Source organism: Scomber japonicus, chromosome 3, assembly GCF_027409825.1.
Source record: "Scomber japonicus isolate fScoJap1 chromosome 3, fScoJap1.pri, whole genome shotgun sequence".
Lineage (NCBI taxonomy): Eukaryota > Metazoa > Chordata > Actinopteri > Scombriformes > Scombridae > Scomber > Scomber japonicus.
This window is the reverse complement of record NC_070580.1, coordinates 38,480,015-38,492,631: the sequence shown is the minus strand read 5'-3', so window position 1 is coordinate 38,492,631 and position 12,617 is coordinate 38,480,015. Positions and strand designations below refer to the sequence as shown.

Here is a 12,617-nt window from a genome sequence, read left to right as displayed (position 1 = left end):
CCCTGTAGGACAACTGGGGCTGGACCCATTTCCATCGAGACAATCGGGCACTAACTTTCTCAACTAGACCCTTAGGGGGCTTTTATTTCAACGCTGTCAATCAGTGAGACACAATTAAGAGGCCTGGATGTTTCTTTCTTTCTTTGCAGTATTTTTGTCCTTTTGCAGCATTTTTGTCCTTTTGCAGCATTTTTGCAGCATTTTTTACTTTTTGCAGTATTTTTGTCTTTTTGCAGCATTTTTGCAGCATTTTTGACTTTTTGCAGCATTTTTGACTTTTTGCAGCATTTTTGCAGCATTTTTGTCCTTTTGCAGCATTTTTGCAGCATTTTTGACTTTTTGCAGTATTTTTGTCTTTTTGCAGCATTTTTGACTTTTTGCAGCATTTTTGACTTTTTGTACACTTTGACACCAAATGTGTCATTATATCTATAACAGAAATAAAGATATGGCCCTCTCAAGTATGGTCGGTGGGCATTTTTTAAAAATGTGTGTATTTCCGATACAAAGTGTGATCTCACTTGTGTCTTTGGATAAATTTATTTGTATGACCCTAAGGTACTTCCATACCAAAAGGGACCTTTGCATCATGACTTGAAGTCAAAGGCCTATTTTTTTGGGCTTAACCTCCCTACTACCTCCCAGTTTTTCCTTTGAAAGTTGTCATTCCCCAGAAACACCCCTAAGACCTTCATCCCCTCTGTGCTCCACTGCAGCCCAGCTGGTAAAACTGGCTGCTCTTTGCTTCTCCACTCTCCCAGTAAAAGTCCCTCACATTTTAACCAGTTAACCCTCGCAGAAGAAGCCTGTTCATATAAGCTTAGTGTCTGTTGAATGGTAGAGAGACAGAGAGAGGTAGAGAGAGATAGAGAGACACAGATAGAGAGAGAGAGGTAGAGAAGCAAACATTAATTAATTTCTGTGATTTCCTGGTTTTGAGAAGAAGGAAATTTGCCTCCGAGCTTCTCTCAGCTGTAATAAACAGAAACTGAAGTGGTGAAGTTAAAAAGGAAACGTGTGAGCGGCCGGCGTGTCTGCAGATTACTCTCCGTAATGAGTTCTTAGGATCGTAATGATCGGCCCGAAACTCGAAAAGCTTGTGTTGAGGTTTCGTAATTAACTCCGTGATTTGTGATTTAATTTTGTAGGAATGACGACTGCTGCTCTGCTCTCCTTTCCTTCCTTCATTCCTTGCTCCTTTCCTCCCTTCCTTCCTCTTTCCTCCCTCCCTCCCTCCTTACTCCTTTCCTTCCTTCCTCCCTTCCTTCTCTCCTTACTTCCTTCCTCTTTTCCTCCTTAATCCTTTCCTCCTTCCATCTCTCCCTCCTGCTCTCCTTCCTTACTTTCCTTCCTTCCTTCCTTCTCTTCTTCCTTCCTTCCTCTTTTCCTCCTTAATCCTTTCCTTCCTTCCTTCCTTCCTTCCTCCCTTCCTCCTGTCCTCCCTTGACCTGAGGACAGCAGGAGGGTGAAGGTAAACTGTGTGTTCAGGGAGTCACATCTGCCTGCTCCTTTCCTTCCTTCCTCCCTTCCTTCCTCCCTCCCTTCCTTCCTTCTCTCCTTCCTTCCTTCCTCTGTGTGTTCAGGGAGTCACATCTGCCTGCAGCTATAAATAAACTGCTTATAATTCAAACAGGAAGATAATAAATGACGTTGTCCCGGCTCAGACTCACCCATCAAACACATTCTTCAAACCAAACAACAAAATGTGTCGTTTGTCACCGACTGCCGCCGTCAACATGACAAATGTAAGTGTTTTTTAATCCGACGCTCTCATTGGTGAGACAACGCTGTTCGTCTTCCCCCCCCCAAAAAAACTTCAAAAACAAAAATGATTCATTTCACAGTGTTTCTGATCTGAGGTTCAAGCAGGTTAACGTCAAGTCTTCAAAAGATCTGAAAACACTTTAATATGAAAAACATGTCTGAATATTAACGTTTGTTTCTGCTGCAGACAGTTTTATATGTTTGTAGGCACAAAAAGGTCAGAGATAAAGAAGTGTTGGTAAGATGATGAATTAATAAATGAGATGAGAACTAGATTTAAAAGCAGCATCAGGTTAAAACAGCAGCAGATAAATTCAGACCTCCGCAGCAAGACATCATGGAGGTTACACCTCAACATCATTAATATATTAATACTAGATTTACATTTAGTACTTTTGTTGGTTTTATATCATTAAATACACTGTAGCTGATCACATATTTAATATCTATCATTCTTTTGTGGTTACACCATTTGACATTTTCAGGAGCATTCAGTCTTTTGGTATAAAATGGGTCAAATGTCATTTCAAATCTCTCTTATTGATCTTTTTTTAATATATTGATTATATTGAACTGGGCGTAACCTCCATGCTGTCTTGCTGCGGAGACCAGTCTGAATTTATCTATAAAACCAACATAACTGATTCATTAGTTGATCACACTTATTCGTTCCAACACTGATGTCCAGATGCTAACATATAATTAAACTTCTGCTTCTGCTTGTAATGAATCCTAACCCTCTGAGGTCCCGCTCTCAGTCACATCTCCATGTAAAGGTGGTCCGACCCCCCCAGCCGGTCGATATCCAGAGTTAACCTCAGATAGCGACCGATCCGTGAGCCGCCGTTACACGGACTCTAATTTACGGCTTATCTGGTCTGCAGAGGAACCTCCAGCCGTCCCCGTATCTAACCGCCGCTGCACCGGGGAGCGCAGATAAGATGCATAGCACCCCTGGGAGGCTGGCCTTTACCATGCCACTTGTGTGTGTGTGTGTGTGTGTGTGTGTGTGTGTGTGTGTGTGTGTGTGTGTGTGTGTGTCTGTGTGTGTGTGTGTGACTGTGTGTGTGTATGTGTGTGTGTGTATGTGTGTGTCTCTGTGTGTGTATATCTGTGTGTGTGTGTGTGTCTGTGTGTGTGTCTGTCTGTCTGTGTGTGTGTGTGCATTTGTGTGTGCATGTGTGTATGCGTTTATGTCTGTGTGTGTGTGTGTGTGCGTTTATGTCTCTGTGTGTGTGTGTGTGTAATTGAACATGGCAGTGTTAGCAGACTGTATCCGACCGTCTGCCCTGTCTCAGATATATTTGGCTGCGGGTCAGAGCTCCAGCTGATCCGCCTGCTTTCGGACAGTTGTCAGTATCATTGATTTATTACCCAGAGTGCATTGCTGCTGCTGCTGCTGCGGCTGCTGCTGCTGAGGCGCTGCCGCCGCTGCATCCTTTTAAAACATGTTCATCAGTTTATTGTTCGTCTTTCTGCTCAATTGGATTTCACAGCGTTTTATTTTCACTACGTCCACACAGCGAGGAACGGGAGAGAAGAAATCAATAAGAGAAAATATCACATTCTATCACACACGCAATCACACACACACACACACACACTCACACACACGCACACACAAACACACACGCACACACAGAGACACACACGCACACACACACACACACACACACACACACACACACACAGAGACACACACACACACACACACAGACACACGCACAAACACACACACACGCACACATACAGACACACAGACAGACAGACACACACACACACACGCACACACACATACACACACACACACACAGAGAAACAAACACACGCGCACACACACACGCACAAACACACACACAGACACGCACACACACAAACCCGCACACACACACACAGCTTTATCTCTCGTATAGAAACCAAATCTGAGTATTTTTGTTGGTTTTATTTCTTAAAAATAAAGTAATTATGATGATGATGATGATGATGATGATGATGATGATGATGAAGAAGCCCAGTTACTGTAATTGTGCTGCTGGTTGTTTGATAGATGGATGGATGAAGGCCTTTGAGGAGGATTGAACGACCTCACTGTACTTTCATGTCAGTAAGTGTTTTTCCTCTCCTGCTCTACTCGAACCTGAAGGACGAATAACATGAAAATGAATTGTGACGCAAACTGGGAGCGAATGAGTGAGTACGCAGAGTGTTCCTGTGGGTGAAATCCAGGTCACAGCAAAGAAAAGAGGAAGGACGAGAATAAGAGAAGGCAAACGAGGAGAAACTTTATTTTTAGCGCTTTTCAGACTCAGGGTTACAAAATATGTTTGCAATCAAATATGATGTAAGATTATTCACAGTCAGCAGTGTGTGTGGTAGGATTAAAATAAAACCACATATAAATACAATCACATCAGAAATACTAATATATCATATAGTATTATTATTATAGCAACAAAGTCCATCCATCCTCTTCCGCTTATCCGGGGTCGGGTTGCGGGGGCAGCAGCCTAAGCAGGAAGCCCAGACTTCCCTCTCCCCAGCCACTTCGTCCAGCTCTTCCCGGGGGATCCCGAGGCGTTCCCACGCCAGCTGAGAGACATAGTCTCTCCAGCGTGTCCTGGGTCTCCTACCGGTGGGACGGGCCCTGAACACCTCACCAGGGAGGAGTCCGGGAGGCATCCTGACTAGATGCCCGAGCCTCCTCATCTGGCTCCTCTCAACGCGGAGGAGCAGCGGGTCTACTCCGAGCTCCTCCCGGATAACTGAGCTTCTCACCCTATCTCTAAGGGACAGCCCAGCCAGCCTACGGAGGAAGCTCATTTCGGCCGCTTGTACCCGTGATCTTGTTCTTTGGGTCACGACCCAAAGCTCATGACCAGAGGTGAGGGTAGGAACCAAGATCGACTGGTAAATCCAGAGCTTTGCCTTTTGGCTCAGCTCTCTCTTCACCGCGACGGATCTGTGCAGAGTCCGCATTACTGCAGAAGCTGCAACAAAGTCTTATGTTAAACAAACAAGTTAATAAAAACCTGATTAGACATGATAGCCAGTATCAGATTTGTATGATAGTTACAAAATGAATCTGATCATTCCTAAACAGTAATTCTATGTACCAGCAGGCAGGCAGGTATAAAGTGTTGATCTATGCTCTTGTTCTTTTTAGGTTGCCGTCAAATTGTAGAGGTCCTCTGGGTTTTGAGTTGATGTGTTGTCAAACCTGCTGGATCTGCTACTTGGTGGGATTTGTGATGCTAGACACATCGGAGTGACAACATGGACGCTATCAACCATCTTCTCCTACAGCTCAGTACACTTTAGAAAACGTGAAGAAGGCGCGCAGGTGGTCGAGTGGTTAGAGCCCATGCCATATACGCAGCCGACCCCGGTTCGAATCCCGATCGGAGGTCCTTTAATGCATGTCAGCCCCCCCTCTCTCTCCCTCCCATGTTTCCTGTCGGTCTACTGATGAATAAAGGCGTCTATGCCAACAACATCTTAAAAAAAAAGAAAACGTGAAGAATATTAAACATGTCATAACTAAGACGTTTGTTACTCGGATATATATTTTGTATTTAATACTTTGCTGATTAATCTGAGTTTCCAGTGATCAGTTTTGATTCAAATAAAACTATTAAACTAAAAAAAAAGTATTATATCTTCTTTATATACACCTCTATGTGATAAGTTATATAGAAGCATAGTTACACGTGTCAGGAAGCAGATAGGATTCATCCCGCCACAATAAAACAAGCTCCAAAGTTCATACTTCAGTTCATACAACTAATAATGTGACCATCAGAGCATTTCTATCATCACCACACAGATCAGATTATGAGGTAATTTCATGCATATTTACTTAGGTATATAATACCAAACACTCAGTAACATAACATGCAAAGGAAAATTACCATAAGTGTCACATCCCTGCAGAATAAAAGCCTTTTAAACAGCTGTTACAACCCTGAGTGTTTAAGGGATGAGGGGGAAAACAAAGAGGAGTTAATGTACGAAACCAAGGATTTATTAACTTAGACAAAGATCATTTGTAACTCAATCACAATGAACAGAAAACAGACTTCAATCTGAAAAATGTAACTGAAAAAAACCATTATTGTTAAACAGCACTATCTCAGAATGAGCAAAAAGACAAATCAACAGCCTCAGCGCCTCCAGATGGCCCACAGGCTCCAGGTCTAGGTCTCCTTGGAGCTTTTATTGCTGAGGCTGATGGCACACAGGGCACAGCTGTGGCTAACAGTGTAGGGGGGGGGGCGGTATCTGATGGGGCAGAGAAAGGGAAAAAACAACCAAAAACAAACCACATAGAGACGTAACCCCAACCCCTGTAAGAAGGAAACTACACTTTGCTACATGTGACCCACCCCCACCAACATCCCTAAAATTACACTACTACAGTAGCTTAGCTTATTCTAGATCAGGGGTGTCAAACATGCGGCCCGTGGGCCAGAACCGGCCCGCCGAGAGGTTCAATCCGGCCCAGTTTCCTTCTTCCTCTTATCCTTCCTTCCTTTCTTCGTCCCTTCCTCCTTGTCTTCTTTTCCTTCCTTCCTTCCTTCCTTCCTTCCTTCCTTCCTTCCTTCCTTCCTTCCTCCCTTTCTTCTCTTCTTTTCTTCCTTCCATCTGTCCTTCCTTCCTTCCTTCCTGTCTTCTTTTCCTTCCTTCCTTCTGTCTGTTCTTCCTACCTTTCTTCCTCTCTGTCTTCTTTTTCTTCCTTCCTTCCTTCCTTTAATCTGTCTTCCCTTCCTTCCTTCCTTCTTTTTAATGATCCGGCCCACATCAGATCAAATTGTTCTGTATGTGGCCCTTGAATGAAAATGTGTTTGACACCTCTGTTCTAGATCATTCCACTTGAACCCAACACCAAACAACACCACAGCCTTAAAACAGGAATACCAACTCCACACTAAAAAGCTATATTCAGTGATCCTATCTCATTTTTCAATGTGTGTACCTTGATCGAGCCCCCAAAATTGTTACGACCGCCAAGTCTGTTTAGGGGATGAGTGGAGTAACAATTGGGATAACTTACAAGAAAAACAAGAAGACAACTGGAGTAAAAGTACCAAACCAAGGACTTACTGGTAAAAGGACTGTACTTATATAGCGCCTAGTCTTTGCAATTACTCAAAGCACTTTACATCACATGTCATTCATCCATTCACACACATTCATTCACTGATGGCACCACGCAGCTACCACGCAGGGTACCAACCTGCTAGTCAGGGTGAATTTAACCATTCATTCACCGTTGGCACAGCAACGGGAGCAATTTGGTGTTAAGTGTCTTGCCCAAGGACACATCGACGTGGACTGGAGGAGCCAGGAATCAAACCACCAATTTTCCAATTGGAGGATGCCCGCTCGACCTCGTGAGCCACAGCCGCCCCACAATAACTTACTGCAGCTGTAACACAGGAACACTCACTCAACACTATACAGGCTAAATACAGTGATCTGGGGTTATTCTCGGACAATCCCCCAAAATGTCACGATCCCTGAGAGTTTAGGGGGTGAATGAGGTATCAGAGGGAAACTGAAGTACAAAACAAAGGATTTAAACACAAGATAAAACACACAGGTGATCCCACTTTAAGGTAACTGGGAAGGTAATGAGATACAGAACAACCAATAAGAACCAGCACTGGAACAATTAAAAAGCAAACTAGTTCATTAATCCATTAAATGCTTTCAGTTATCACGTTAATATACACACATATAATCACAGGTAGACTCAAGTACACTCATCCTGTAAGCTGCAAAACATTGCTTTCCCTCAGGAAAGAGAGGGGTGTGTGTGTGTGGGGGGGGGGGGGGGTCAGTCTGGGTTAATTGTCTCTCTACAGATAATACAAAATATGTCCTGAGTTTTACTGCAGCCACAGCTTTATGGAGGCTTTATGGAGGAAATGTAAGATATTTAATGCCGGACTGAATGCCATTCTTGTCCTCTTGTTGTGAGGATGGGATCAGGAGCGCAGGTGAGGAAGACCAAGGCTGATAATGATGTTGAAGATGAAGGTAGCAGCAATGAGGACGGCAGAGAGAGGAGAGAGAAAGCATGGCCATGAGCACACCCAACGGACACATCTCAACAGGAAAAATAGATTTTTTTATAGAAATCAATAAAACTCATGAATTTTTCTAAATTGCCACTTAAGAGACAGAAGACAGCACCTGACCTCTGACCCTGACCTCTCTGTATGGATATTCTTTCAGTTGTATGAAATATGAAACATTTTGTCAATACAGTTCTATAAAAATGTATGAGTGTCCTTAAAAGGAGGAGTGACACATATGGTTAGCGGAGGGCACAGCTGTCTCCAAACAATTACATTTAAAATAGATATTTTCTGAGGGAACCAACCTACTCAAGAATCCTTAGGACTTCATCAAGGACCCCAACCTACTCAAGGACCTCTACAACCTACTCAAAGACCTCTACAACCTACTGAAAGACCTCTACAACCTACTAAAAAACCTCTACAACCTACTCTAAGACCTCTACAACCTATTCTAAGACCTCTACAACCTACTCAAAGACCTCTACAACCTACTCAAAGACCTCCACAACCTACTCAAAGACCTCTACAACCTACTCAAAGACCTCTACAACCTACTCTAAGACCTCTACAACCTACTCTAAGACCTCTACAACCTACTCAATGAGCTCTACAACCTACTCAAAGACCTCTACAACCTACTCAAGGACCTCTACAACCTACTCAAGGCCCCTACAACCTACTCAAAGACCTCCACAACCTACTCAAAGACCTCTACAACCTACTGAAAGACCTCTACAACCTACTCAAAGACCTCTACAACCTACTCAAAGACCTCTACAACCTACTCAAAGACCTCCACAACCTACTCAAGGCCCTCTACAACCTACTCAAAGACCTCTACAACCTACTCAAAGACCTCTACAACCTACTCAAAGACCTCCACAACCTACTCAAGGACCTCTACAACCGACTCAAAGACCTCTACAACCTACTCAAAGACCTCTACAAATCACTCAAATTAATCATATGTGAAGATAATTGGAAGGAGACAGGGTTGTACTGAAGCCAAAACAGTGTAGGTGATCTTTGTGCTGTTCTTTAGTACAAACTATAGATTCAAAATGTGTCAGTTTGTTAATAGATGCTTCATTTAGCTGCTAAAACTGATTTTTTATTTAAAACATGTTGATGCCTTTTAGTATGAAGTGAAACTTTAAAAGAAGCAAAGAGCAATGATGGATGATAGCAGCGAGAAGGTTTATATAATCTCTGACAGCATCAGACGTTATGTTCTTTGTTCGAGGCACAGCAAATAGTTTCTTCACTTTACTTGAACCCTTTTTATGTGATGCATTGCTGGATGGAGCCCTCGATGATTAACATTTCACTGCACGTCAAAAAAAGAAAGCAAATATTCCCTCATGTTCCTCTGGTGAAATGTTTCAGGTGATGACCTTTAAAGTCTTACTGTTGCCCTGTCAGGTATCCAGACACCTACACGCTGTTTCAGCATCGAGTAGTTATGGTGTGACCGTGTAAGTCCTGACATTTAGCTGACACTCTTCAGCAGGGCGACCAGCTGAACCATCAGTGAGCAGGTAGGGGTTTAACGCCTGAGTCAAGGACAGAACAATTCATCAAACAGCTGATTGAAACTTTAACCTTTCAGAAAACTGTCCAATCTCTCTAACCAGCAGGAAACTCCCCAGTAAATGTTTCATTGTAAGAGCTGGAAAATAAAGCTGAGTTTTCTCATCATACATTCACCCATGTCTGTTTCTATCTATATCTGTTCAGTAAATCCACTTTGAAATAAGAGAAAGTTGAACCACTTTACAATAAGTCTCTCTTTAGAAAAAGCTTTGTGAATGGTTTATAATTGGCTTGTTAATTAGGTTGTGAACTCTTTCTAAAACATTAATATTATGACTCATTCTCAAAAAACTCAAAAAAAGAGTAACAGAGAGCAGTTGCTTGCCAAATAGTGATCCCATATTCATCTGTATTCTCAGCTTTGTGTTCATTAGGCAGCATCATTGCTTTCTATTGTTTGTTGAGAGGATTATCTTCATGTTTCTTAGCATCCAATTATGAACATTTATTTATGAGTTACAAATTATGTTAACACTAAAAACGAGCCTTATTGTAAAGCCTTAAAAATATCACCACCAAAGTGACAAAATAGTGAGATCTGACAGCCTGTTTATCCCAGATGGATATAAATGCAGTAGTACAGTCTTCATCTTGCCAAATAGTGACCCTGCATTGTTGTTTGGGAAATTAGATTATAACTCATTTACAACTGTTAATTAATGGTCTATGAAGTTTTTACAATCTAATTAAAAACTCACAACCATTTATAAATCCTTTATAAAGGGAGTCTTATTGTAAAGTGGTGCACATATCTTGTAATTATTGACTTAAAATGTATTTCCAGCCAAAAAAGAAAAAAAAATCTGATGACTCACTTAATTGGAAACAAGCATTTTTTGACGAACAATTAATTAGAAAGTAAAATAACAGAACTTTATTTTTTTTATTTGACTTTAAACACAAAGAAAATAATCACATCAGGTCTCACAAACATCAGCCGTCATTTACATTTTCTACATTTAGCAGATTCTCTTATTCAGAGAGAAACAGGAGAGAAAAGTTCAGCTCTTAAATCACCAACATGAACCCAAACTCACAAGTCCACCTTAAAACTCACAAGTCCACCTTAAAATGCACATGTCCATCATAAAAAAAAGAAACACGCTTCTGAAGAAGAATTCAGCTGGTGAAAAACTGAATAATGTGGACTTCATTACATCAAATGAAAAAAAGGATTATTGCAGACAGTTTATATAATTAAACATGAATTTGTTTTAATGTTTGTGAAGTTAATAATCTGAACTAGAGTTTCAAATAAAGTTCAAAATGAAGTCATTGATTATTGGCTCCACACAAACACATTTAAATGACACAGTATCAATAAAAACACCCAACTTAAACTGAAATAAATTCAGCAACTTTTCCCTTTGAGATAAATGAATGCATCATCATCATCATCATCATAAAAAACAAATTTAAGATTAAAATAAAAAAATAAATCAAATGTTATATCTGACAAAAAAACTGAAGCAACATATTTTAGAATAATAAGACAGAAAATGTTTTTCCTTACAGAAATAAAAGAGATAATAAGAACCATCATCATCATCATCTCTAACTGCTGTGATTCACTGTCACAGAGACCTTCAGTGGAGAAATCTTCAGTTTATCATCAGTGTTAATGTATGGAAACAGTGTGTCAGTGAAAGTGTGTGTGAAGGTGTGTATGTGTGTGTTAGTATCAGGATCAGACAATGACAGATTTCCTCTGTTCCAGTCCAGATTCACTCTGATCCTCTGGAGCTTCTTCTTCACTGGGAGATCAGTGAAGGGAGATGATGGTGAATATGCTGAGTATTTATCAATATCAAACCATATTGTCCATAATCCAGACTGTATGATTCCCTTCTTCTGAACAGACTCTGATGACACACCCAGTATCCAGGATTTACTGTCTCCAACCTCGACATCCCAGCTGTGAGTCCCTGAGTTAAAGCCCTCAGAGCCCAGGACAATAGGATAATCATCAAACCTCTCTGGATTATCAGGAAGCTGCTGTTTCTCTCCTTCGTATCTCACATTGGTCAGATCTTCAGACAGGATGAGTTCTGGAGCAGCAGTGTTTGGATCCAGAATGACAGGAGTGTAGGAGACCATCTCCTTCATGTTGTTCCAGATGTTGAAGGCCAGGTTGCCCAGGTGTTTGGCCTGGTCTATCAGAGCTCCTGAGGGCAGCTGTGGATCATCCAGCAGGGGGCAGCGCTGGACTCTTTCCACTGCAGCCTTGTAGTTGTTCAGGAATGAGACGTCTTCAGCTCTCAGCTCCTCCTCTGTGGCTCTGACTGTGTGTGAAAGAGCTGCTATCTCTCTGCTCAGAGCCTCCATCTTCTCCTTCATCATCTGACTCTTCTGCTCCTCTTCCTCCCTCAGAGCAGCCATCCTGGCCTCCTCTTCCTCTTCTAGAAACTGGTGAAGCTTCTTAAACTGCTCCTTAATCTGCCTCTCTGTGTGTTGGGCCTGGACCTTAATGTGTTTTGCTGTTTGATCAAACATCACTTTAGCTTCTTCACAAACCTTTAACTTCTTCTTTAAGGGCTTCAGAGTTTCCTCAAGTTTCTTCTTGTGTTGTCTTGCAGCTTCATCGATGGGTCTGAATCTGTGGTTGGTGTGTTTTTCTGAATCTCTGCAGATGAGACACACTGGCTGCTGATGGTCCAGACAGAAGAGTTTGAGTTTCTCAGAGTGCAGACTGCAGAAAGCCTCTGAAGCTCCCTGATCTCTGTCCTGTAAGAAGGACTCACACAGGTTCTTTAACACCAGGTTACGAGGTGGATCATCCTTTGAAGATCTTCTCTTACAAACTGGACACTCATGTGTTGGTTTCTCTTTCCACCAGCTCTTCAGACAGTCTTTACAGAAGCTGTGGCTACATGACAGAACAACAGGATCTCTAAAGACCTCATGACAGACCGGACAGCAGAGATCCTCCTCTGATCTGGAAGCCATTTAGTCTCTGAGTGAAGCTGAAAACACAGCAGACAGAAAGTACAGTCAGTCATGGCTCCCCTCCCTCCTCTACTAACTTCACTGACATTTACTTTCAGTGTGACTCCAGTTTTTAGTCAAACTCACCTTCAGTGTGTGGAGAGTCAGCAGGTTGAAGCAGCAGAGTTCTAGTTTTCCACTTTTCTGTCCTGTAGCTGTACTCACTCAGAGGAAGTTGTTAGTTTGGTCTGA

General features: G+C 42.0%; 1 protein-coding gene across 1 annotated transcript; it reads right to left on the bottom strand.

Moving 5' to 3' along the window:
- Positions 1-10,994: 10,994 nt before the first annotated feature.
- LOC128355421 (zinc-binding protein A33-like) lies at positions 10,995-12,386 on the bottom strand. Its single transcript, XM_053315660.1, has one exon. It carries the CDS (start codon positions 12,384-12,386, stop codon positions 10,995-10,997), a length of 1,392 nt encoding a protein of 463 aa, XP_053171635.1.
- Positions 12,387-12,617: the final 231 nt, after the last annotated feature.